Below are 27,296 nucleotides of genomic sequence, written 5' to 3' on the forward strand. Positions count from 1 at the left end.
AGAAACGCTTAACCCTATGAGATTATAAGAAAATGGAGGGGGGGGGGTTGTAATCCACAGCATGGTAGTGAAGAAAAAAAATGTCGAGCTCAGCATTCCCATTTTTTTTTTTTTATTTATTTCAAGAAATTGATTGATTGATTGAATTTCAGTTTTCTGTCATAATGACAATGAAACTAATTGACGCCGATATCGTTTTGTTATAAATAAAAAAAAAAAGGAAATTCAATTTAAAACTATAAAAGCAAAAATGTCCTTATAAAATTTAAATAGCTTTCAGAAAACCTGCTTCTCAAATAAATCTTAAAACTCCTCCAGCATAGTATAACACATCCTGCCCAAGAATCTTGACAGCAGGATAAAAATAGGGAATTGGTTGACTGGCGGGTGTTACAAGGTAACGCCATAGCTGTTTAGGATAAATAGGAAACGTTTTTAATATGAAAAGATTTGTTCTGATATAAATGAATCATTTAAACAAATACGTGATCTAATGGTTAATTTCTTATCAATTGTGATTCTCATACATGACACTCAATAGAAGAGGACGATCAAATGGATTTATATATGAAAGATTTATTTTAATGTTGTTACTGTTCTTTATATTTTATTTTAATGTTTCACTACTTGTATTGTAGTTTATTTAGTTCCTTATTTCCTTTCCTTACTGGGCTATTTTTCTCTGTTGAAGACCCTTGTGCTCATAGCATCCTGTTTTTCTAACTAAGGTTGTAGCAATAATAATAATAATAATAATAATAATAATAATAATAATAATAATAATAATAATATATAGGCCTATATATATATATATATATATATATATATATATATATATATATATATATATATATATATATATATATATATATATATATATATATATATATATATATATATATGAGAGAGAGAGAGAGAGAGAGAGAGAGAGAGAGAGAGTGAGAGAGAGAGAGAGAGAGAGAGAGAGAGAGAGAGAGAGAGGAGAAAGAAGTTATAAAAAGGCTCTTTTGGGCAGACAAAATTTTTCTTCAAATTATAATCGTGATCATCCCAAAAATTTTCACAGAACTCGTCCGGGTTTTATTCAGTTTCAATTTTGTTTTTTCGTATGATAATGATGATTCAGCATATTTCGCAAATCGTGTCTGACTGGGTTGGAGGTAATTTTCATACAAGTTTTTATTTCTTAAACATGTTTACAAAATCTATGTTCTTGAGAGAGAGAGAGAGAGAGAGAGAGAGAGAGAGAGAGAGGAGAGAGAGAGAGAGAGAGAGAGAGAGAGAGAGAGAGAGAGAGTTTTTCCTTAAGTCGTGCAATGGAAAAAAAACTTGGACAGAAAAAAAATACTCTTTATCCTTACTCATATCAATCATTTCCACAGAGAGAGAGAGAGAGAGAGAGAGAGGAGAGGAGAGAGAGAGAGAGAGAGAGAGAGAGAGAGAGAGAGAGTGAGAGAGAGAGGCTTTTTATCAAGCACTGTTGTATACAAAGAACTTTGCAGGCAATAATCAAATTTTATCATCTTAAGAGAGAGAGAGAGATGAGAGAGAGAGAGGGAGAGAGAGAGAGAGAGAGAGAGAGATGAAATCGTGCGTCTGGCATTCTGGCACCAGCATCGTTTTATAGCGACATTTTTGGCGTGAAAAATCCAGTTTGTTATTGTCAAGCTTTCGATTTGTTGACCGGGTCACATTTCATGAAGTTGTGAACATCCATTTCCTGTGACTCCATCCAAAATATTGACTGGTGCTATGGATGTAAGTAATATTAACAAATAATCTCTTTATTCATAATTTAAAACTACTATTCATCGCTATTTTCAGTTTATTTAATCGCAATCATAGAAAACTTGAGACGTATATGATGCTGAGAAGGAATTTTCTTTTTTTAAGCTAGACTTGCCTAATCTAATTTTAAACGGAGGGACTTAAGTGTTTCAATGTGATTGCAACATTTAATGGTGCATAAATGATCATGACTTATATAAAAAAAGGTTTATTATGATATAATAGGTTAAATAACTGAGCCTTGGGTGTTGCAGGTTCGTCTAGTCTGGGGTTGGTCTGCCGGTAGGCCAGACAATTTTCTGATGTTACAATGATGAATTTGATTGTCTTGATAATATCAGTTTTTTAAATTCTTCTCCAGAATCATGAAACTTATTTCTCCAACTGCTTGCCTCGTGTTTTGTGCCTCTTATTTTAATGGAAGGGCTAAATCCTTATTTTTGTTTCTCCAGTCCCTTATATATAAGAAATTTCGGTGGACCCTGAGGAATTAGGGTTTTCTGGGTGTGAAAAAACTTAAAACTAGTAAATTACATCAGTTATAATGGTCTAAAATTCTTGAAATGATAAGCTACAATGTTAGAAAATAGTTTATCTGTATGGCTATCATCTATGGTTTTTATTGTAAGACAAATTAGTCGATAGAGAATTGAGAATTATGATGTCACTGCAGGCCCATTGAAGGAATAAATGGTGCCTTTGTATATTAGCGGCAGTTCCTCCAGATGCGTAAAAATTGGACACCAACAAACCTTAAATTGCCACCCTAACCTAACCTACAAGCCGTGTCTTTACCTACTTAACTAATGGGGGGGGGGATAACGCTCCCCTGCGACTCCCCTTACACTTCCGTATTTTTAATCGGCCCGTCATCATACATACAAGTGACCGCTATCATACATACACCCCTAAGAAATTATTCGATAGCGAATTATGATGTCGCTACAGGCCCATTGAAGGAATAAATGGAGCCTTTGTATATTAGCGGCCAGTTCCTCCTACATGCATAAAAAATGAACGACAACTAACCTACACTTTCCCACCAAACCTACAAGCCGTGTCCTTATCTACTTACCTAATCGAGGGCTAATGCTCCCTTGCGACCCCCCTTCTACTGCCGTATTCTTAGCCAGCCGTCATCATACATACAGTTGGCCGCTATCATACATACACCCCTAAGAATTATTTGATAGAGAATTATGATCTCACCACAGGCCTATTGAAGGAATAAATTCTAATTCTACCTTCACTAACCAACTTAATCTGAACCTAGGATGCTGGATCTTGCCTAACCTCCCCTGTTGGAAATACTCAACTTTAGTACAATATTAGACTGGAACTAACATAATTGATTATATCCCTAACAATGAATTATTTTGTACCCCATGTCCTATAAGAAATCACTACTAATGACCTATTTATTTTAATTACAAATTCCCAATTCATTGGTTTTGGACATTAATTTCCTATTTTCTGTACTATTTGAAACTTTCTCTATTGCCATTATCTTTCCAAGTTACCAAATCTGAGACTTTTTCATTGTCACATGACTTTACAATCGACCAATCACTAATCATCACTTCTAGAAATGCTGGCTTTGACATTTAGAACTGTTCTTTCTTTTATCATAGGTATATTGTCGTTGTTGGAATCATGCCAAATAAACGGACATTTCCCATTTTGGAGGAAGTGAGAGGTGTTACTGATGTTTTTGTTGGTGTATGAACAGTTTTGATGTTAATTTTTGGAAATTCATACTTTTCAAGTTATAGTGACGAGTAAAATTAGGAAATAGAAGGGAAGCCAAAGCAGGGGACCCTGTGACCTTAACTCTCATGATGTTTTTGGGGGACCAGCCCCCCCGTAGGCAAGGACAGGAGTTTTTGCCTGGTTAGATAAGAACTTAGGTTAGGTTGTATCTCTGTGTTTGTTTCCTTTTTAAAATATGATTTTTCCATTGTAATGTCTTATGACTCTAACCCTTTTGTGACTTTAAAGTATGAGTTTCCCCCAAATATCATTTTCCGAAGTCCTGATTACTTATAAATACACCAGGAACATGTATTTTCATCGTTAAGCTTATTGTACATGTATAAATTTACCAGTTATGTAAGTTGGGGTGCCAGGTCTTAGCTGACCAAACCTGTACCTCCCACCTAACCTGCTCTAGAGCACTGCGAGTCATTAAAGTAAAATATAAGGGATGTCTTTAAATTCCCTAAGCTTGAGCATCAGGTGATACCTGACAGAGCTTTGTCCTAAATTTCCTCATTGCTACCACCACCCGATTCAAGTTAAAACACCTTGCACGTCTGACAAGGGGCAGCCCTGTCTTCCCTTTAACACTGTAAAGGGAAAAATCTTTCTTGCCTTAAGTATGGGAGGTTTGAAGGACAGCTTCTATATTCATCAGTTCACGAGAGTACTCCCTTTAGGATACCGAGTAGTCTGAGGTTTAGATTTTATTTATATAAGCTTTAGAATTTAGAATGATTACATTCGCCATAGTCACTTATTTCACAGAATTTTAGAGTGATTACGTTCCCGATAGGCATTTATTACACACAAGATGAGTACGGCATTGTTAACACTGAAGAACTTGGTTATGAATATTAAGATGAGTCTCAAAACAGCGGGTACAGTATTTAAGCTTTAGGAATAACGAAGATTGAATTGGTTGAAAACAATAGATACTTATTGCACAACAGAAAACCAAAAAGCTCCTAGAGGTGCTTGTGAACAGCATATCTGCTACCAAGGATTGCCACCTACAAAACAACAATAATGAAATTGGAATACAGTGCAACCCTTAACATTTTTATTGTGTGTTGTATATGTAATCTCATACAGTATTCTCTTGCCTTCATATTCCTTATGATATAAAATACAAAATGCCCAACATCCAACTACTTCTGATATTGAAATCTAATTTGGAGTGAAAATGAAAGCACCATAGTTTTTCCTAAGTTATTTAAAAGAGAGATGTTTATCTTTGACAGTTGAAGGATTTGTAAATACTGTTTGTGGTCAGATATATTTTTTCTTTCATTTGTCTTTTGGCTGTTGAGTTTTGTTGGACTAAACTATAGTTGCGTATGCATGATTTGTTTCCATTAATTATGACTTTTTCCCTTATGTAATATGTTTTTTAATCAATCATTAAATGCCCCAGTCTCTTTTAATCTTTAGCTTAGCTATACTGTAGTAATTTCAGGGTCTACCCTCCTTTGCCTTTGTGGCCAGCATTCTACAAAACACTGGCTATTTTTACAGGGTAATGACAAGTGAAAACAAAACATCATGAAACAATAATCAAAAGTTTATACTGTACTGTACTGTTATTTGATTACTGCATATTCGATAATACCTACATTCGATGAAGTGTTTTTAGCTCGTTATATAACCTCCATTGGATTTCAGAAATATCCATTGTTGCTGTTCAAGGAATACACTGAGGTATTTACATACATTGGTATAACATTTTTCCACAGTTGCAATCTGGAAACCTCAAAGCTCAAAGGCTAAAAATATCAAGGAACCAGTAACAGTTTAATGTTGTATCCAGGTGTGCCGCCCCATTCAATATGACCTGGCTTCCTATGCTAGGTTAAGATATTGATATAGGTACTTGTTTTCTATAACCCCAGGATGATGTACAGCAGTGGAATATTGTACAGTACTGTAATACCTTCGTTGACGTAATTTATGGTTACATGACAGGATGACGCCGAAGTGCGTCATGGGATCCTCAGAAGATTAAAATTGTGATCATATTAGTCATATGGGTTATCAGCTTCAAGCTTTGCCCTTATAACATTATTTTTATGATTAAATCATGTATAGTAACAAGTTTACAAATACAGTACAGTATACTGTTTACTGTATTTTCTTTATGTGCTGGTTCATGTTTTTGGATTAATTTGATATTCTGGAAGTTTGGAACTGTTGCTTTTAGGTTAGTTCAAGTTACGATGTACAGTATTCCAGTACACTCTGACTTACAGTCAGCCCTCGCTCTTCATGGTGAATAGGTAATAGAGACAGGCGCGAAGAACAAGAATCCGCGAATACTTGCTGTCCTAAGGTGGGATAACTTCCAACCCCACCAACTCACTGCCCATTCCCTAAGCGCATTTGATTAACACACTAAGTACAGTACTGCCAAGTATTGTTTTTACTTAGTTTCTATAACAGAATAAGTATTTTATAAATGAATGAAGACATTTCAGTAAGTGTACAGTATATGTGTACAGTATACTACATACTGGACACAGTAAGGCTACGGTACAGTACAGTACTATACATAACGCTACAGTAGTCATCGGGACACTTATAACAGCAAAACACTGTTGTTCCTATCAAATATAACACTCAATGATACTGGGTTTTGAACTTTGAAGTTATACTTCAAAAAACCTTACAAACTACCTGCAGTGGTATGATATTGAAAAATACATGGACACCCAAGTAGCTAATACTAGGGAGAGTTCGAACTTAATTTTCCTGAAATAGGTTAGTTGGATTGATGGGAGAGCCAGTAGGAAACTAGGAAGATAATGGCAGGGAGCTATGGAATAAAATAATCTGGCTCGGATTATAAGACATTTGAAATTGTATACTTTACTGTACATAATACATTGTAGTTCTTTTAGTGAAAGTTTAGGAGCCCTAAAATTTTTGGGTTATTTATAGTATAGGTGGTATAAAGAATGAAAGGGATATATAAAGGTTTTACAGTAATAAAGTGTCTGCTGTACATTCATATACAGTGCAGGGTACTGTACATATATAGTCTGCTGCATCAGTTGACTTTTAAAGTGTTTTTCTGTCTTTTTCTATGGCATTTTTTTTTTTTTGAACTGTTAGTGGTTATACAGTATTATCTTTCTCAATGATTTTTAAACAAGAATCTTTACCTTTTAGGATTAAAAAATATCTTCAGGTTTATTGTTCAAGTTTGTCAATTCACAAGATGCACACAATATTATCACAGCAACAATAGTGTGGTCCAGTTCAGTAAGTGAAACATTAAATTTTCACTGATTTTTAAAGTATTTATTTGACATGTGTAAATCATCAAGAATCTATCATTTTGTGTAACTGTATATGCAGCACAATGTACAAGTATTGCCAACTCTCACACACACACACACACACACTCTCTCTCTCTCTCTCTCTCTCTCTCTCTCTCTCTCTCTCTCTCTCTCTCTCTCTCTCTCTCTGATTTTTTTTTCAATAAATGTAACGTACAATGAAATGTACAGTCAGTGGCTGATCATGCACAAAAAGTGGGTAGCATTTTAGCTGGCAAAAAGTACCTTATAAATTAGAAAGTGAAAATGTCTCCCACTTTTGTGGAGAAAGTTTACTCTTATTGAAAAAAAACCATGGTTCAAGAACATAAAAAGTGGCCACAGCAAGTGACCAGTTGTAGATTATTTTCCATTACTCTACTATCCTTAACAATAGAATACAGTAATTGTTATTTATGTATGTATTACCTATGTTTTGTTAGAATTTTCAGTCAGAATCATTATGTAATGCTTTTTTCTTCATAGACATTATTGTCAATCAAAATGTTTGATAGGCACTACTTTAATAGGTACATTATCACAGGGGTTGTTTGATAATTATTATTGTACTTTAATACATTATCAGAGGGGTTTATTTTTTTTACACCGCTATAATTATTATTAATTATTATTATTATTATTATTATTATTATTATTATTATTCATTGCTAAGCTACAACCCTAGTTGGAAAAGCAGGAAACTACAACCCCAAGGGCTCCAACAGGGAAAATAACCCAGTGAGGAATGGAAATAATGAAATAAACTACGAAATGTTTTTTAGCAGTATTTATACCTTAGAAATGGTGCTATAAGGAGCATTTCACAGAGCGACACACGTGGAGCCCAGAAATAATAACATTATTTGAAATTTTATATTTTGAAATCGAATATATACTTGGAGTGCACAGAATTTTTACAAAGGGTGTAAAAAGGTATGACAACCTCAGGAATTTACAGGCTAGCAGCTATTAGGTACTGTACGTGACAGGCATCCTATAAAGTGCGAATAGTGTTGACTGGAAATCATGGGCCACAAAAACTCTGTGGGCCAGTTTTTATGATTAGTTTTTTTATAGAAGTAAATAAAAACTTGTTCTCTCAAGGCAGGAGATCCAGCCATGTCACGGTGATGGGGAAAAAGAAATGAGGAGATTGGGAGAGTTTTGTTCTGATTATGTAGTACCTAATAGCAATTACTATATAATAGTTTATAAAGTGCATTACCATTATGTAGTTTTTCAAAATAGAAAATATTAATACAATATTAGTAATTCTTGATAGACTGATCTTCATTCTAATAAAGTATCATTTGATATTATTTGTTAAGTGAACTTGTTTTTATGGGTAAGAAAGATTTCTTCACTGGATATAAGAAAAAAAATGAGCCAAGGTCAAATAAAAAAAAGAGAAAAAAGTGATTGCAAACTTGAAATGAACCACAGAAGAAAATATAATTTGGAATGTTTGTGGTTATACAGTATGTCTGTATCTTTTAAGATGTGTTGTACAGTACTATACTGTATAGTTGTACAGTAACATTATAATACATTGTTAACAAAACTAGTGATAATCCTGAAAATTTTATTCAATGATATTACTTCAAAAATGTAGAATTTGAAATGTGTATGAACATGTAAAGACTTGGGATAATTTTGTTATTAAAATATTATCTCTCTCTCTCTCTCTCTCTCTCTCTCTCTCTCTCTCTCAGAATAAAGATTTTTAATAAACCAAGTGCCCAATTTATAATTTAATAAATATTGTATTGTGAAACTTATATTTCAATGTATTATTTTTTTATTTTTCCTACAGATTGAGAAACTGGACATTTACAATGCCAAGAGTGGCAAGTTTGTCACCACCCTTTATGGGGTAAGTTTGTCACTACCCTTTATGGGGTAAGTTTGTTACCACCATTTAAGGGGTAAGTTTGCTACCACCATTCATGGGGTAAGTTTATCACCACCATTTATGGGGGTGAGTTTGTCACCACCATTTATGGGGTAAGTTTGTCACTACCATTTAAAGGATAAGTTTGTCACCACCATTTATGGGGTGAGTTTGTCACCACCCTTTATGGGGTAAGTTTGTCACTACCCTTTATGGGGTAAGTTTGTTACCACCATTTAAGGGGTAAGTTTGCTACCACCATTCATGGGGTAAGTTTATCACCACCATTTATGGGGGTGAGTTTGTCACCACCATTTATGGGGTAAGTTTGTCACTACCATTTAAAGGATAAGTTTGTCACCACCATTTATGGGGTGAGTTTGTCACCACTATTTATGGGGTAAGTTTGTCACCACCATTTAAAGGGGTAAGTTTGCTGCCACCATTCATGGGGTGAGTTTGTCACCACCATTTATGGCGTGAGTTTTTCACCACCATTTATGCGGTAAGTTTGTCACCACCTATTGGGTTAGTTTGTCACTACCATTTATGGTGTTAGTTTGTCACTACCATTTATGGGGTAAGTTTGCTACCACCATTTACTGTATGTTGTAGGTTTTTCACCACTATTTATGGGTTAAGTTTATCACCACCATTTATGGGGTAAGTTTATAACTACCATTTATGGGGTAAATCAGTCAAATCCAGAAAAGGTTTGGTTTGTTTAAAGTCAAACAGTTTATACTTAATGTTCGACTTATACTTTCACATTATCAACATCATCACAATCTCGTTTTTCTATTTCATGATTGAAAATAGTTTCCCCTGCTTGATTTTACAGATTAATTTTAGCAACATCACAAGTTTTTTGCTTAATATGCGAGGGAATTACAGAAATACCATTATTATATGCTTTTTATATAGCCAATGTTTCTGGCTGATTAGTAATACAGTACTGTATGGGGTACTTTCAGGCCAGTAAGCTAGTTAAAAATGAAACTTTGGGTAACCTTAGAATGTTTCTGGGAGCTTATTTGTCAAAATAGAATTTGCTTAATCTTGATGTTCTTCATATGAGTGAACTTGAAATGGTCAGTGATAAGATATAATGTGCGAGATAAAAATCTGTTGCCCTATTCGTATGCATGTAGTAACAAGGATTTTGAGACTCATACAGATTGTTATTTAGAAAAATAGTACGTAAAGAAATAAATGTGAAAATAAGTCATATATTATGTTTTTCATGCCCATTAACAATGGTTGAAAAAAAATATCACTAGGAATTAAGTCAAAGGAAATGAATCCTATTGAAAATTACCACTACGTATTCCTAAATTGATTGTGCATATTTAACTGTCTTTAATTGATAACAGCACTGTTTATACACTGTAAATTCAATGATTGATGTGTTTCTATACAACATGACTTTATTTCTGATTACTCTGAAACCACTCCTGACCTTTGGAATTAAGTGATAAGGTTTAACAGTAGATTACTTTACTTGCCTTATCAATAAAAACTTGTTGGAGGCTTTTAAAAAGCTACTATATTTTCAGAGCACCTTCCAGTACTGTATATGGCAAGAAATTATTTACTCTACTGTTATTATCTATAATGATGAGAAAAGCTGTCTTTTATGACAGGTTCTGTAGGAACTCATAGGTTTGTGAATTTTGAATGTTTATTCAAATTCAAGATGGACTTTTTGACATTCTGTTTTGAAGCTTGTTCATCTTAAATAAACGAAATACATGTAGATTCTTACACGTAAAGCGTAGTTTATATAATACTTGATTAATTTCAGTAATTCATGCACAGGTTTTATCTAGTGTTTGTGAGACACTTTTTCCAATACAATATTCTTATATTTTTCCACTTCCCGTAGCTAAAGACGACCAGCACTATACTAGATGTGAAGAAGTCGGTCCAACTTCAAAAGACTGTTCTCTATCCTGAGAGGCAAGAGGTTAGGTTGGAGCAAAAGGGAAAATGTAAGTACTGTACACTATACTATATATAAAATTATTTGTAATTGTTTAATTAATAAGACCCTATTGGTGTCTTGAAATATGTTGGGTATTGATGAAATTTTCTATCATTTAAAGCAGACTACCTAATTCCCCAGAAATTAAACCAATAAACAATAAGAAAGGATAATTTTATACTATACTATTTATAAATTATTTGTGATTATTGACAAAACCCCTATGTTATTTTCAAAATATGTTGGGTATTAATGAAACTTTGAATCATTAATAGCAGACTATACTTAATTATACAGAAATTGAATTGATAAACAATAAGAAATTAGCATTTTACTGTACTCTACAGTATTTTATGGTAGTAAATTATCTGTATTTGCTGCATATCAGCAAGTATGTATATAAGTAAGTTTAAATGAGTATTTCATCTCATATGGAATCACTTAACAGAAACTGATCTGGAGGAATGATCAGCAGAAGAAGAGGGAAATATCTGAGAGGCACTTGATAAAATTCATGATTTAAAAATGTCAAAATTATTGTCTTCCCATAAAAAGGCAAGTAACTTTATTCAAAACAAGTTAACTGCTGTGATTAATAAATTATTTGTGTGGTAATATTTATCAGCTCATTCTCAATTTATCTCTGCGTTACCACTGTACTTGAATTTTGGTTTCTTTTTTATTATATGAAAAATTTGGATTTGGCTTATCCAAATTTTATGTTGTAAAGTAGAAATTACCGTTGGGGAAGAGACGTGGCTTTGTCACTCAGTCCTGTTAACTTGTTCCACGTTTGTATCATCATTAATACAGTATACTGATTCAGAATTAGAGAACCTATTCCAGATTTACATGAGGGCTTTTAAGGACCAGTCCCCACCAAGCAATGCATTGTATATTGCTAAAATCAAAATTTTTAAGAAAATATAATATTTGTTTTGAGGAATGTAGTGCCATATTACAGTCTTAGATCTGGTTTTGGTATAAGTATGTCTTGTATAGATCTTTACTGAAGGACACTCATGGTCGTCTTTGTTTGCAGATTTGAAGGAGACGTCAACATTGAGTGAGCTTGGTTTAAAATCTGAATGTAAGCTGTATATCAAAGATCTTGGCCCTCAGATTGGGTGGACAACAGTTTTCTTCTGTGAATACGCTGGACCTCTAATAATCTACTTGTGGATATACCAACGCCCTTGGCTGTTTTATGGTGACAAAGGTGCATCCTCTCCAATTTCCCTATGTACCCAGTAAGTATGTCATGATCAATATTCTTGCTCTTTGCTATTTTCCATTTCACTGTTCATAGGACTCTTTATTTCTAAATTACAGTATAGTGTACTGTGCTAATGAGTCTTAAATTCGTTAGCAAATCTTTTTCTAAATTTAGGCTTCCTGATAAAAACTAAAATTGGTAACAAATCAGAAAATAAGTTGTAGTCCCATTGACCCCATGATTTTATCTGATATACGCGTGATGGGTTCATTGACAATGCAATCACTCAAAAATATTGAATGACTTTTGTCATGTGATCAAGACTTCTCTTGTCTTGGACTGCTCTATCAATCTAGTGTGTTGGCTCCTACCTGTGCTTCACGCTATGAGCCTGGTAATCTTCCACAACCTTTTGTTTCTTTTATTAAACTATTCCTATGCCTGTGCCTTTTTTTTTTTAATCCTTCTTCCACAACTTTCACTCCACCCTTTTCCCTGCAAATTATTTCAAAGTCCCAGTCTCCAGAACAGTTGGCTAATGCAATTGATAACATGGTTCCTAACATCTCCATTATCATGTTTGCTGCTGTCTCCGAAACTGGTACTCTTGTCGTTGCTTTCAGATGAGCTGTTTTCTAACAGTTCGTAATGTGATTGAGGAATTTCAGGCAGTCTCTCCAGCAGTGCCTTATAATGAACATAAGAGAGATTCCTGCTCCAAGTCGTTAGTTAATTTGGTTGCTGCAACCTCACCATCCTTGTGAGCTAAGGATGGGGGTGTTTGGGGGAACCTTATAGGTCTATCTGCTGAGTCATCAGCAGCCATTGCCTGGCCTTCCTTGATCCTAGCTTGGGTGGAAAGGGGGCTGGGACACTGATCATAGGTATATACTGTATGGTAAATCTCTATGGCATTGTCCTGCTCAATAGGGCAATGTCACTGTCCCTTGCCCCTCCCATTCATGACAACCCTTTAAACCTTTTCATTATATAATGCGAAGAGGAACAACTTCAAGAAACTTTAATGTGTCTAGCAAGTTACAACAGGCTTTCTTATTTCCTTTTAGCTAGAGCTAACTAAACTCGGAGCCATGGGTGCTTCTTGTAATCAAAGTGGGTTGCCTTTTATAAAGAGCCTTCTTCAGTAAGCTTCAAGATACATTTTTGTTGACATGACTACAATCCAGAAAAGACCATCGTACCCCAACAAGAAAGGCAAAAATTCTAGTTTAAGCAATGTACAGTAAAGAAGTTCCTTCATTGTTTTTAAGATTTTAAAGTTGTATGTCTCAAGTTCCAGAAGTTTCAAGGGTTCAAGTGGGAAATGTCATAAAAAAAGGGTTATAGTCATAAAATTAATTTTTCAATATTAAACTTACCCGATGATCATATAGCTGTCAGCTCTGCTGCCCGACAGAAAAACCTACGGGCGGAATACGCCAGCGATCGCTATACAGGTGGGGGTGTACATCAACAGCGCCATCTGTCAAGTAGGTACTCAAGTACTCGATGTCAACACAGAACCAATTTTCTCTCTGTCGTGCCACTGGCAAGACCTACTAAATACGCTGTTACTAACTGGATTTGTTTTCACAACTATTTGGTGAAGTATACTATTCCAGTTTTGAGCTTTCGCTGTGCAGGGGTTTTATCTTCATTTCAAAACTTGAACTCGTTTTGGATAGTTTTAATTATGGTGACAAAGAGAGTATGGACTCTCTTTCACTTTTAAATGGCCGACCCTTCCCTTAGACGGAAGTGTGTTTAGGTTTTTAGTAATTTTGCTTAACACGTTATAGATCTATATATTTTATATCTCTCCGCCTTTATTAGGCCTCTTCGATTAACTTTCCATTTATTATCAACATATAAAAATAAATTTTTATGTTTTGTTTATATGCGACCTTTCCTGATAGTAGGCGGTCCTAACTTGGAACCGAAGTTAATCAACGTTGAGCCCGTTATATCGTTTTTTTACCTTTAAAGAATTTATAACTTTTTAAATTTAATGTTTTATGAAAGAATTTCTTTGATAGTCTCGTACTGTTTTCAAAGATGAACTAACGTTTAGTTTTTTTTTTTAGTCTACGCAGTTGTTGACGTTCAGGACGTTCAACATGCGCTCTATCATTACGATAGAGAGAGAGAGTGTTTCACGGTTTCACTTTGCAGTAAGAGTAAACCGATTCTGGCGTTTCGTTCATTCTTTCTTAGCTTAAATGGTTTAAATTCTAAATTAAAGGAACTTTTTATTTGGAAAACCTTTCAGTTTTTTTCCTTTAGCAAATAACATGTTTTGACGATATATAATTGGGCTCTTCTCTCAGGTGCGAAATCAAGAGAGAAAGAGAGAGAGAGATGGAGACGGAGGGAGAGAGAGGAGAAAAAACGTTTCGTTCAAGCGGGTAACGTTGTTCTCGTTTTACTCTCCTCCCTAGTCGCTGTAGGGGAAGAAGGTAAAACGTTTCTAGGGTTTTATTCTTGTTCCCAGGCTATGTGCGGTGAGAGATTGTAAACGTAGTTTATTTGATCTAGTGTTTAGTCTCTTTCCCAGCCACTGAATTCTTTATCTTTATATATGTTTTCTGTTGCATTATACGACTGTTTTCGCAATTACTACCTTTTAATGAAGGGTAGGATTGCGTGTTTCAGGTAGAAATCAGTAAAAGTTTCGATTTCAGTGAAATAAGTGCAAAACAGAAAATCAAAGTGATAAAGTGATATGCGCAAAGTGTTACAGTGTTGCGTCCGAGGGTTCGTCTGTTCGTGCCTGTCGTTCACCTAGTCCGGGACCTCTTGCAAGCTCCCAAGCCCAGGGGAGAAGTAATGTCGAACGACTTATGGGTTCCTCAGGCCTTGATCAACGAACAGACGTTTTTCCCTCCGTGGTTTCGGGCGTATCTACCAAGATCGCCCCACCCACACAAAGACGAGAGAGCCCATTTACTTCTCGTCTGCGGAAGAGGTTTCTCGTAAGAAACCTTGGACCAAGGTCTCGCAGCTTATTAAGTGCAAGTCGGTCCCTTCCGCGCAAGTCCAACGGCCCAGGTGTAGCCACTGGGTCAGTTCGGACTCGCTGCAGTCATCTGACGACTGCACACCTCCCAAGAGAGGCAAGGTGGTATCGCAACAGGCAGTAACTCCGTCTGTTGCCGCACCCGCTGTTTTAGACCCTCAGTCACAACGGACAGTAGCTCCGTCTGTTGCCGCTTTTGTAGACCCTAAGTGGTCTTTACTGCAGTCTATGCAGACTCAATTAGCTGCGGTTATGCAGGAGTTTCGTGCGGAGAAGGTTAACGCTGCACCCGTTAGCCTACAACCTGCCATGGTTGTGCGCCCAGCTCACGCTTAGGCTGCCTGCTCCCACACTCCGACTGCGGAGAAGGTTGACGATGCACCCGTTTGCCTACAACCTGCCACGGTTGTGCGCCCAGCAGACGCTGCGGCGGCCTGCTCCTACACTCTGGCTGTGAGAGCTCCTCCACCCATGCGCAGTCGACCCTGCCAGACGCATCCTGACTCCCACAGACGCACGGAGCACTCCGTTGACGTGCGTGTGCTACCACAACAACAGGAGGGTGGAGTTAAGCTGCCGTGTTTTGACACGGTGCGTCAGCCTCCGCAACCCACTGTGGTTACCGCCACTCGCCCGCAGCAGACTAGTCAGTCAGGAGTTGAGGCTTCCCCACACAGCTTTGGTTGTTGCCAGCTCACAGACTGTCAAGCAGTTACATAATGTTGCCTTCTGGTCTGCTACTAATGCACCAGTGCTGTATGTCCTCACGCGCCTGTTGTGGTTGACAGTTCAGTTTTTTGACAGTGCACAGACTGTCTGCAGTTACGTAACGTTGCCTTCGGGTCTGCTGCTAATGCACCAGTGCTGCATGTCCTCACGCACCTGTTGTGGTTGACAGTTCAGTTTTTGACAGTTCACAGACTGTCATGCAGTTACATAACGTTGCCTTCTGGTCTGCTGCTAATGCACCAGTGAGACCCTCACTGAGATAACCTAGCTTTTCTCGGACAAGGTTCCTGTAGATGAGAAAGTGCTGTTCTCCCTCCTACTGATATTCCTTTGAGGACTCTGTCATTTGGAGAGGAGCCTTAAGCTGCTTAGCCTCCTATGAACTTTTGTCGAGCCTTTGAAGTTTTGCTGTACTATTATGTCACACATAACAAGGCTTCCAGGGATGGTAAATGGTTCCGCTTCAGTCGCTAACCCCGTCTGTTGCCACACCTGCTCCCGTAGACCCTAATGGGCTTTGCTGCAAGACATGCAGTCCAAGCTTGTGTCCTTGATAGAGGACTTAATAAGGAGAAGAACCTTCTGGCCAACAACCTTCCTACCGGTTGGTTGTGCGCCCTGTTGACGCTGAGGTATCCTACTCGCGTCCGCCAGTTGAGGTGGTTCCTCCACCGATGCGACCCAGTGTGGGTTGCCAGTCGCACGTTGACGTTAAGCGACGCTCGGAGGTGGTTGTTGATGTTCAGTGTGTCACTAGGAAGACGTTCAACAACCAGCAGAGGTGACTTGTTGTGACGCAGTGCGTCAACCTCAGCAACCCGGTAGGGTGTTGACTGCACAACCCAGACAGTCTAGACAGTTTCGGGTTGACGCTGTACTTCCTCGCGTCCCCATGGTTGACAGTTCACAGACTGTGCAGCAGTACCATGATATTGCGTCCGGCTCCGTCACGCATCCACCAGTGCGACCGGATTCAGCGAGTCAGACGTTGCCCACTCCGTTGCCGTTTCCTCATCAGTTTCGGATGAGGAACCCTCTGATGAGGACGTTGCTGAACAAGACAATCAACCCCCAGCCCTGCTATCCATCCAGAAGAGGCTGAAGAAGGAACGCTGCCCTGTCAGGCTGTGGATGAGTCTGGTAAGGACTCTGTCATCCGTGGTTCAATTTGTGTCACAAGGAAGACTACACCTCCGTCCTCTTCTATACCATCTAGCTTTTCACTGGAAAAAGGACAAGACGCTAAAAGCGGTCTCGATCCCGATTTCCGGAAAGTTAAAGTCTGGTCTGACTTGGTGAAAGGACTTTTTCAACCTTAGAAAGGGTCTTCCCCTGACTGTTCAGACTCCCAACCACGTTCTCTTCTCGGACGCATCGGACGTAGGCTGGGGTGCGACATTAGACGGTAGGGAATGCTCGGGATTATGGAACTCGAGTCAAAGGACAATGCATTTCAACTGCAAGAAGCTACTGGCAGTACGTCTGACCTGGAAAAGCTTCAGGTCTCTCCTTCAAGGCAAAGTGGTGGAGGTGAACTCGGACAACACACGGCTTTGACGTACATCTCCAAGCAAGGAGGGACCTACTCTCTGACATGGTACGAGATCGCAAGGGACCTCCTCACCTGGTCAACAGGTCTAGACTTTTCACTAGTAACGAGGTTCATCCAAGGCAACTTGAATGTCATAGCAGATTGTCTCAGTCGGAAGGGACAAATAATTCCAACAGAATGGACCCTCCACAAGGATGTATGCAAGAGACTTTGGGCCACCTGGGGCCAGCCAACCATAGATCTCTTCGCAACCTCGATGACCAAGAGGCTCCCAATAGTTTGCTCACCTATCCCGGACCCAGCAGTAGTTCATATAGATGCCTTTCTACTAGATTGGTCACATCTAGATCTATATGCATTCCCTCCGTTCAAGATTGTCAACAAGGTACTGCAGAAGTTCGCCTCTCACGAAGGGACAAGGTTGACGGTAGTTGCTTCCCTCTGGCCCGCGAGAGAATGACTCACCGAGGTACTTCGATGGCTAGTAGACGTTCCCAGAACACTTCCCCTAAGGGTGGACCTTCTACGTCAGCCACGCGTAAAGAAGGTACACCAAGGCCTCCACGCTCTTCGTCTGACTGCCTTCAGACTATCGAAAGACTCTCAAGAGCTAGAGGCTTTTCGAAGGAAGCAACCAGAGCGTTTGCTAGAGCAAGGAGAACATCCACCCTTAGAATCTACCAATCGAAGTGGGAAATCTTCCGAAACTGGTGCAAGTCAGTATCCGTATCCTCGACCAGTACCTCTGTAACTCAAATAGCTGACTTTCTCTTATATCTGAGGAAAGAACGATCTCTTTCAGCTCCCACTATCAAGGGTTACAGAAGCATGTTGGCATCAGTCTTCCGTCACAGAGGCTTAGATCTTTCCAACAATAAAGATCTACAGGACCTCCTTAAGTCTTTTGAGACCACGAAGGAGCGTCGTTTGGTTACACCTGGTTGGAATTTAGACGTGGTACTAAGATTCCTTATGTCAGACAGGTTCGAACCGCTTCAATCAGCCTCCCTGAAAGATCTCACCTTTAAGACTCTTTTCCTGATATGCTTAACCACAGCTAAAAGAGTCAGTGAGATTCATGCCTTCAGCAAGAACATCGGATTCTCATCCGAAACGGCTACATGTTCTACAACTTGGTTTTCTAGCCAAACACGAGCTGCCTTCTCGGCCTTGACCAATATCGTTCGATATTCCAAACTTATCGTATGGTTGGAAATGAACTAGAAAGAGTATTATGTCCTGTAAGAGCTCTTAAGTTCTATTTAAAAACCTTTACGAGGCCCGTCTGAAGCTTTATGGTGTTCAGTTAAGAATCCATCTTTGCCTATGTCAGAGAATGCTTTATCCTATTTTATCAGACTGTTAATACGAGAAGCTCATTCCCATCTGAATGAGGAAGACCAAGCTTTGCTGAAGGTAAGGACACACGAAGTTAGAGCTGTCGCAACTTCCGTGGCCTTTAAATAAAATAGATCTCTGCAAAGATATTCGACGCAACCTATTGGAAAAGCAAATCAGTGTTCGCGTCTTTTATCTTAAGAATGTCCAGTCTCTTTACGAGAACTGCTACAATCTGGGACCATTCGTAGCAACGAGTGCAGTAGTGGTGAGGGCTCCACCACTACAATTCCCTAATTCCATAACCTTTTTAATCTTTCTCTTGAAATGTTTTATTATTGTTTTTGGGTTGTCTGGAAGGCTAAGAAGCCTTTCGCATCCTACTTGATTTGGCGGGTGGTCAAAGTCATTTCTTGAGAAGCGCCTAGATTAGAGGTTTTGATGAGGACCTTTAGTATGGGTTGCAACCCTTCATACTTCAGCTCCTAGGAGTCGCTCAGCATCCTATGAGGATCGCGAGGCTCAGTAAGGAAGACGTACTTAAAAAGGCAGAGTAATTGTTCAAGTCGACTTCCTTACCAGGTACTTATTTATTTTATGTTTGTTATTTTGAATAACTGCTAAAATGAAATACGGAATACTTAGCTCATAATAATGTCAACATGTAATGCTGGTCTCTACCCACCCCCCTGGGTGTGAATCAGCTATATGATCATCGGGTAAGTTTAATATTGAAAAATGTTATTTTCATTAGTAAAATAAATTTTTGAATATACTTACCCGATGATCATAAATTAAAGGACCCACCCGTCCTCCCCAATAGAGACCCAGTGGACAGAGGAGAAAATTGGTTCTGTGTTGACATCGAGTACTTGAGTACCTACTTGACAGATGGCGCTGTTGATGTACACCCCCACCTGTATAGCGATCGCTGGCGTATTCCGCCCGTAGGTTTTTCTGTCGGGCAGCAGAGCTGACAGCTATATGATCATCGGGTAAGTATATTCAAAAATTTATTTTACTAATGAAAATAACATTTTCATATAGCACTTGGGTACATTTTAATCCTATTTAGTGTTTCTTTTTCTTTTTTAAAATATGTATAAATTAAAATTCTTGTATTACATAACTGTATTTCTCTTTCAGCATTGCAGCTGGATGCTATACATTCCATTATGCCAAGAGACTGCTGGAAACAAAATTTGTCCATAGGTTCTCTCACAGCACTATGCCCTTGTTCAATCTGTTCAAGAACTGCACATACTACTGGGGATTCACTGCCTATGTAGCTTACCATATCAACCATCCTTTGTTCACTCCTCCATCTGATGTTCAGGTTTATGGAGCTTTGGCAGCTTTTCTGGTAAGTAGTTTTTGTATTCAAGTTGGCGCGTCTTTTTTTCTTGGAAATAAACTGATATTTCATTACATAATTATTCATGCTTATTTGCATCCTTAAACATTAGCACTGAAATTCATGATTCTGATTTGCTGTATTTAATAAATGGTATAATTCATGAACATGAAGTACATGAAGTAGAAGTTAAGATATTTAGAAATATAAATACAATAGATGTCTTAAATTCTAGTCAAAAGCTGAAATTGGATATGGATTGAGAGCAATTGATAAAGGTATCAAGACTTCATTTGAAAAATGGGATGGAAGATGTTTTCTGGGGTTTTATAAGACAACAGTTCTTATTGCACAAACGTCCCTTCTTTTGCGTCAGTGCGGTTGCAAAATTTCAATAAAAGTTTTACTTCATTTGATTGAAGTACTGGTGAAGTTTTGTACCCTAGGTCCTTCTTTTAGTAGTTGTATGTACTTCATTTTTATTTTATTTTTGCAATAACTGAATTCCAAATAAAAATTTTAAGATTATACCACTCTGGACAGATGGCTTTTGGCCCTCCCATCTCACTCTTTTAACGTCTCTTCTGAAGACCAAGCAGGTCTAGGTTTTCAGTGTATTCACTTTTCAAAGATTTCTGGGAACTTTCTATGGGTCTTCATTTTGCCACTTCCATATCTAAAGCTTTAATAGCTAACTGGCCCTAATTCCTTCTCATAAATGTGCCAAAACTGTTTTAGTATTCAAGTTCTCAGCCTTTTTGCCAGTTTTTGTATATGTAATATTTTTCTCTACCAGTTCTTCATTCACAATAGAATTTTCATTTCGTGTCATCATGGCCATCTTTGCCAGTTTATTTTTTTTTGTCTATCTATTTTATTATCTAATTTATTGTCTGCTACTCTTGCCAACCTGGCACCATCACCAATGCTACTAACTTGCTCCAGTGATTTTTGCTGTGCCTGCCTCTGCTGGTGTTCTTGTTTCACCAAAGGTTGTTCCTGCTGTATATTCTGCCCATGCAATATCAGCTATGTTGACTACGCTAGTTATGTCAGTGGTAGTTTTTTTATTTCTAGAGCTTCTGCATTAAGGACTTTTCAAGAGACCTGCTGTTGTACTACTGCTGTCTTGCTTGCTCTTACTACCTTGCTTGAGTTTTCAGTTTGCTACATTGATGTATGCTACTTGGTAGCCTCTTCATGCTTTTGTACTTGATCCATAAATTTATGTGAACTTCAATTAGTTAAACCTAGTGCATTTAGGAGAGCTACATGCTTGGGTATGGTCATAAATACTGAAAAGAATTTGCACTTAACAGTAGAGGGTAGGATCAGTATGTTTTCCTTGATCCTGAGGCTCCACAGCAGGATCTGTATGTTTTCCTCAATCCTGAGGCTCTGAGAGTCCCAGTCCTTTGATCAGAGGTAGACTCTTTGTATTGAGGGAAAAGCTGGTTCCTAACAGTGACTTCACTTCAGTTTGCTGGATTTGTAACTTCAGCTAGTAAATCCATGGTCACTGATAACTCTTTTAGATGAATACCTGTTGTGGTCTGAAAATTATGTTCTGAGAGAACTTCTGTGGATGTTACAGATGCTTTGGGTTGTGGTTTGGCACTACTACACCTTTGTTTACTGCTTGTTCTTGATTCCTTAACTTCTACTATTCCTAGTGTTAAGAATTCAGACACTTTCTGCTTTGATTAATCAGCAAAATATTTATATGCATGCTGGATCATATGCTGCTACAAATGATGAGAATAAATTCTGCTTCTTGATCTAAGTAAACATTACTGGCCTTCCATACTACTCCATTAAGCTCAGATGCAAGCGGATGTGCATCATTAGGCTAATTGTGCTCTTCTGTTTATCTTAGTTTTTCGTTTTCTGGAGTAGCATTTTTAGAAGAAATGTAACTATTATTTATGTCACCTCCATATCCTCTTTCAACCATGACCACAGCTGAGACTGCAACTGATCATATGATGTAGGAAGAGATAGAAACTGTACAGATGGCTCTAATTGTGATTGTTATTTCATTTATAAGGCTATGTAATGCCTCAAGGAATGCCTCTTGCTATGACTCCTCTAGTTCTTATGTCAGCAATAGCAACAGCACTTTGCTAAGAATATGATACTGTCACTCACTAGGCTTTGTGCTTCTTTGCCACCAGGGCAAGCTATTGATCATCTGTCAAACAAAGGGTTCAGTGAGTTACTCTGTTTGGAAGGTATCATAAATTTGTAACTCCTTCACTCTATTCCGGTAGTAGTAACAACACTTTGCTAAGAATATGATAATGTAAACTTATTTAGTTCGTAAATCCAAGAGGAGAGTAACTCCTGAGACAATATGCTTCTTTGCCACTAGGGTAATCTGTTGATCATCTGTCTTACGAAGGTGTTTAACAAGTTGCTTTATTTGGAAGGCATCATAACTTTTTAACTTTCCTTCTCCGTATTCTGGTAGCGGTGTCTTGTCCCTGGCCATTTATTCTTCTTTGAGACATAAAATAGGAGGCAGTCATTACCAACAAAGCTCCCAAGATGTCAAATGAACTTCAGACTTCTGCATTGAGGACCGAAATTATCCAAGAAACTGACTAAGCCCATGACTCCTACCAAGAAGATAAATGTTTGATTCTACCAGACTGTTATTCATTGAGCCATAACATGATCAATTTTGACTCAACAAGGCGAGGATCCCTCTTTGGAAGTGTTGAATTTTTGTCTGTTACATCTTTAGTCTAGAGAAACTACATGGCTGACACCTAATCAAGAAGGATCCAGCCCCACCTCCAGATAATTTGAATGACTGCGATGTTTATTATTTTAAATTCCAGACGGAAGGATTCCTTTACTCTTGAGGTTGTTTAACAACTATCTGTCTCTTCAAATCACTGCTATATAATTTGATTGATATAACATGGAAGTTTACAGTTGTACAGTAATATAATAGGGTAGCAATGAACCCTCAAACGTTAAAAAGTACACTGTTACAGTCTTTAGAAATCTTGCAGACTTCGCCCATCTACTTCGGATTGAGACGTTATATATTCCAGAACTCTATCCTTCAATGAATGATAACAGAAAAAACCTCTCCCCACCATCATTACCCGAGAGTCACCTCTTGCACTATGAATGCTGAGTGGTACCCCAATTATTATTATTATTATTATTACTTACTAAGCTACAACCCTAGTTGGAAAAGCAGTATGCTATAAGCCCAGGGGCTCCAACAGGGAAAATAGCTCAGTGCGGAAAGGAAAAAAGGAAAATAAAATATTCTAAGAAGAGTAACAACAATAAATATCTCCTATATAAACTATAAAAACTTTAACAAAACAAGAGGAAGAGAAATAAGATAGGAGAGTGTGCTCGAGTGTACCCTCAAGCAAGAGAACTCTAACCCAAGACAGTGAAAGGCCATGGTACAGAGGCTATGGCACTACCCAAGACTAGAGAACAGTGGTTTGATTTTGGAGTGTCCTTCTCCTAGAAGAGCTGCTTACCATAGCTAAAGAGTCTCTTCTACCCTTACCAAGAGGAAAGTGGCACTGAACAAGTACAGTGCAGTAACCCCTTGGGTGATGAAGAATTGTTTGGTAATCTGTGTTGTCAGGTGTATGAGGATAGAGGAGAATATGTAAAGAATATGCCAGACTATTCAGTGTGTATGTAGGCAAAGGGAAAATGAACCGTAACCAGAGAGGAGGATCCAATGTAGTACTGTCTGGCCAGTCAAAAGACCCCATAACTCTCTAGATACCCAGTAATGGTTATATACTCCATTTGCACAACAAAAGAAGTTAAAAAAAGCCAAAAGTGGTACAATTCAGTATAGGGCTGAACTTGTAACACTCATCAGCTTTTTATGACTGACTTTTGTATGCCCAAACTTAGATGTGATATTAATAATTCATTAGGTTTGAGAAAATGGATAAAGGTAACACCTGCTCCAACTATTTCAATGAAAAAAAAAAAATCATCTATATATTGTTTATATGTCCTCTGAATTTTGGAAATATATGTACTGCTGCCTTTTGAGAAGAATAAAGGAAATAGAAAAAAGTAAAAGATGTGTAGTTAATAAGGCTATATTCTATAATGTTACATTGCCAAGAGAACGTCCTATTTCCAATACAGTAGTACCCCGGGTTACGAGTAACATTGGATGCGAGTATACAAATTTGAATTGGCTTAAGAGTATTACATCGGTCTAGAAGTAAATATTTGCCACTATATGAACAAGTACTAATGAGACTATCACTCATTGTGCAGAAATCAGTCACACAGTGCCCTTACACCACCCATGCATTCTTACGCTCTCCGAACATCACTCGTAGAAGCATCATCTCGTTCTAGTATCTTTAGATCTGTTCGTAGTTGAATTGTGACTGATATTTTGTGCTAACTTATAAAGATGACATTATTGTAACAATGGCCCCAAGATAATGAAGAAAGACAATGAAGAAAGACCGTAAAAATGAGATAATTACCATAGAAGTGAACTACGAAATTATTGCAAAGCATGGACAAGGTACGAGTTTGGCCGATCTACAAAAAATTTACGAGAATTACTAATAGATTGGTACAGTTACAATACTGAACAAAAAAATAAGATATCAAAACAATGGGCATTGCGAAAGGGGTGCTGACATTGACGAATCAATTGTTTGCTTATCTGGTGATGTTAACCCTTTTACCCCCATGATATTTGAACTTTCCAACGCTTAACCCCCCGGGCGTTTTTTTTTTTCCAAGCACATTTTGCAATATATATTTTTTAAATTGCTCTAACAGCCTTAATTTTCGTCATAGAGAGGTCAGGTTGGTCTCATTCTTTTGGAAAATGCCTATAGTTTCTCATAAAGTTATCAAAAATATGCAAAAAAAAAATGTAAATAGCAGTTTTTTGCAAGGACGTACCAATACATCCATGGGGGTAAAGGGATGAGTTTTGTGAAACGTACCAGTACGTCCGTTGGGGGTAAAAGGGTTAAGAATGTAGGAAATCCCTTAAAATTTGGAGAAACACCCACCCAGATAAGGCTCTGGTAGGGTCAGTATCAAATTTATTTAACTGCATTGCAATATCTCATTTTCGTGCTATTATAAATAAATGAAAAAAGCAGTTCAAGCGTAAAGTGATTCAGTTTGTGATAGTGAATATTGTTCAAGAGAGGGGACTCCCGATATTTTACCAGAAATTCTCATGAAGTTCTTTATAAAGGCGAGAAAGTATAGTAGGTGAAATATTTAGTAAAAGAAATGTTTCATGCATGGGTTTTGACTAGAATGTTCTTTGAGTAGATATCTGAATGGGGAGGAGACTAGACAAGGAAAAATGAGTTTGTATAAATTTTTCTCCAATGTATTTTTCCTTTTTATTATGTATTTTTCCTTTTTTTTGTAAGTATTTTTCCTCTTCATCATCAGGGATCCTATACTGTATTACCTGTGTTATTACTTCTTGTGATGTCTAGTAAATTTTAACGATTGGCAATAGCCATATCATCAGAGATTAACATTATAACAAATTCTTAAATTAATTTTACAGGTATGTGAACTTGGCAACTTCAGTATCCACTTACTCCTCAGAAATTTAAGGCCAGCTGGGTCCAAGGAACGGAAGATTCCGTACCCGGACAGCAATCCGCTAACATTTCTTTTCAACTCTGTCTCGTGTCCAAACTACACGTATGAGGTTGGGTCTTGGGTAGCATTTACAGTCATGACAAGTTGCTTGCCTGCTGGTCTCTTTGCTTTGTGTGGTTTCTACCAAATGGCTGTATGGGCCCTGGGCAAGCATCGCAACTACAAGAAGGAGTTTACAAATTACCCCAGAAGGAAGGCAATTTTACCTTTCCTTCTATAAAAATTTTTAGTGAGATGTCATTCATTTTACTTCAACATCAAAATGGTTTTAAAAAGTTTTTAGTTTCATATCTCTGCTTGTAAAAATTAACTTTTGTTTTTACTGAGAATACATTAATTTCCCTAATGGCTCTGTGACAAGTTTAATAAGTATAAAACTTAACTTATTCAATTGTATTTCTGCCACAATCTCCATCGCTTCCTGAGGTCACCATTTCAAGATTTTTGTGTTTCATGTTTAGTGTTCAGGTTAAACTTAGTGGAATATTGATTTCAACAAAATAAAGCAATGAATGTTGAGTGTTTGCTTTGTGTAAGTGAAAAAGAAGTCACAGATATTTTGTGCTGGTGTAGCCGTTGTCATTTAAAAATTCGAGAGGTATTCTTAAATTTATGAATTTGATATGCTTAATTTTATTATATTATAAATGATTGTGAGGATTCATGTGTAAGTTACAGTCTAAGTCTAATTATTGCAATTGACCTCTATAACTTCAATGCCATGTTAGGAGTATTCAGAATTACCTACACAGTATTTAGTAATATGATAATTTCAGTAGTTGTTATTCTTGTTGATGTTTTAATTTTAGCACCAAGACAAGAGAACTCTTATAAATATCTGTAAATTTATGTCTGTGTTTGTTTAAATGGCTCCATAGTGGAAGTTCCCTTCATGGTAATTTAGTGTCGTGCCTGTGTTATCATTCAGTGCATGGACCTGGATATTTGAAATTAATTTGCCATTTTGTATATTTTTACTTTGACTCATTGCTCCCTTCACTCTTAGTACCCTTAAGGTGTCATTAATTTGTACAATCTTGAAATTTTTATGTATATTATGCCAGCTAGGTACGTACAAATTTGTTTTTTTGTATTTATTTAAGAAATGCTTACTTTGATCATAGTTGTCATAATGACAAAGATAGTAAGTTACCCTTTACATACTTAGAAGTTTGATGTTATTGCCAATGTTCACAAAGTTACAGTATTTGATTACTCTCAGATTTAAGCATAGTTTAATATTGAAGAACTGTGTAAATTAGGGTAGTTTTAGATTATCTAAATTTTATGTTGTTTTTCATGTTAGGGTATATGAAAGAACAAATAAAGTAGTAAGCTAACAGGTGTTTCTCTCACCTGTGTAAAAAAAAAAAAAAAAAAAAAAGTCTACTGCTGGTTTCTTTGGTAACAACAGTGGTATACAGTACTGTACTGTAGAATCATATATTATTCAATACTTAAAATTGTATATATTCTTGTGGAACAAGCCGAAAGGCCATTACCTTTTGTAGCAAGTGATACAAAAGGTGACTCATATGTTATAAAAGATAAGAACGCTACTTTGTTCCCAGCGAGATACAAACTATCCTCATAGATGGGTTTACTCCGTTGCTGTTTTCCTACAACCTGAATTAAGGAAATTGTTGGATTCTGGTAACGTCGTATGGTTGCCAGCATCTCACCTGTGCTGGGTAGGAG

At 37.3% G+C, this 27,296-nt stretch overlaps 1 protein-coding gene across 1 annotated transcript; it reads left to right on the forward strand.

Annotated features, from left to right (window-relative positions):
* Positions 1-1,635: 1,635 nt before the first annotated feature.
* On the forward strand, positions 1,636-26,938 carry LOC137619677 (probable very-long-chain enoyl-CoA reductase art-1). The gene is made up of 6 exons (XM_068349930.1): positions 1,636-1,758; positions 8,674-8,733; positions 10,637-10,742; positions 11,778-11,985; positions 19,733-19,949; positions 25,501-26,938. Exons 1-6 carry the CDS (start codon positions 1,753-1,755, stop codon positions 25,816-25,818), a joined length of 915 nt encoding a protein of 304 aa, XP_068206031.1. The 5' UTR covers positions 1,636-1,752; the 3' UTR covers positions 25,819-26,938.
* The last annotated feature ends 358 nt before the right edge of the window (positions 26,939-27,296 follow it).

Source organism: Palaemon carinicauda, chromosome 26 (genome assembly GCF_036898095.1).
Source record: "Palaemon carinicauda isolate YSFRI2023 chromosome 26, ASM3689809v2, whole genome shotgun sequence".
Taxonomy (NCBI): Eukaryota; Metazoa; Arthropoda; class Malacostraca; order Decapoda; family Palaemonidae; genus Palaemon; species Palaemon carinicauda.

Coding starts and splice junctions, on each gene's coding strand:
- LOC137619677 (XM_068349930.1), top strand. Junction 10,743..11,777: donor GTTGGAGCAAAAGGGAAAAT/GTAAGTACTGTA, acceptor CTTTGTTTGCAG/ATTTGAAGGAGACGTCAACA. Junction 11,986..19,732: donor CCAATTTCCCTATGTACCCA/GTAAGTATGTCA, acceptor TTTCTCTTTCAG/CATTGCAGCTGGATGCTATA.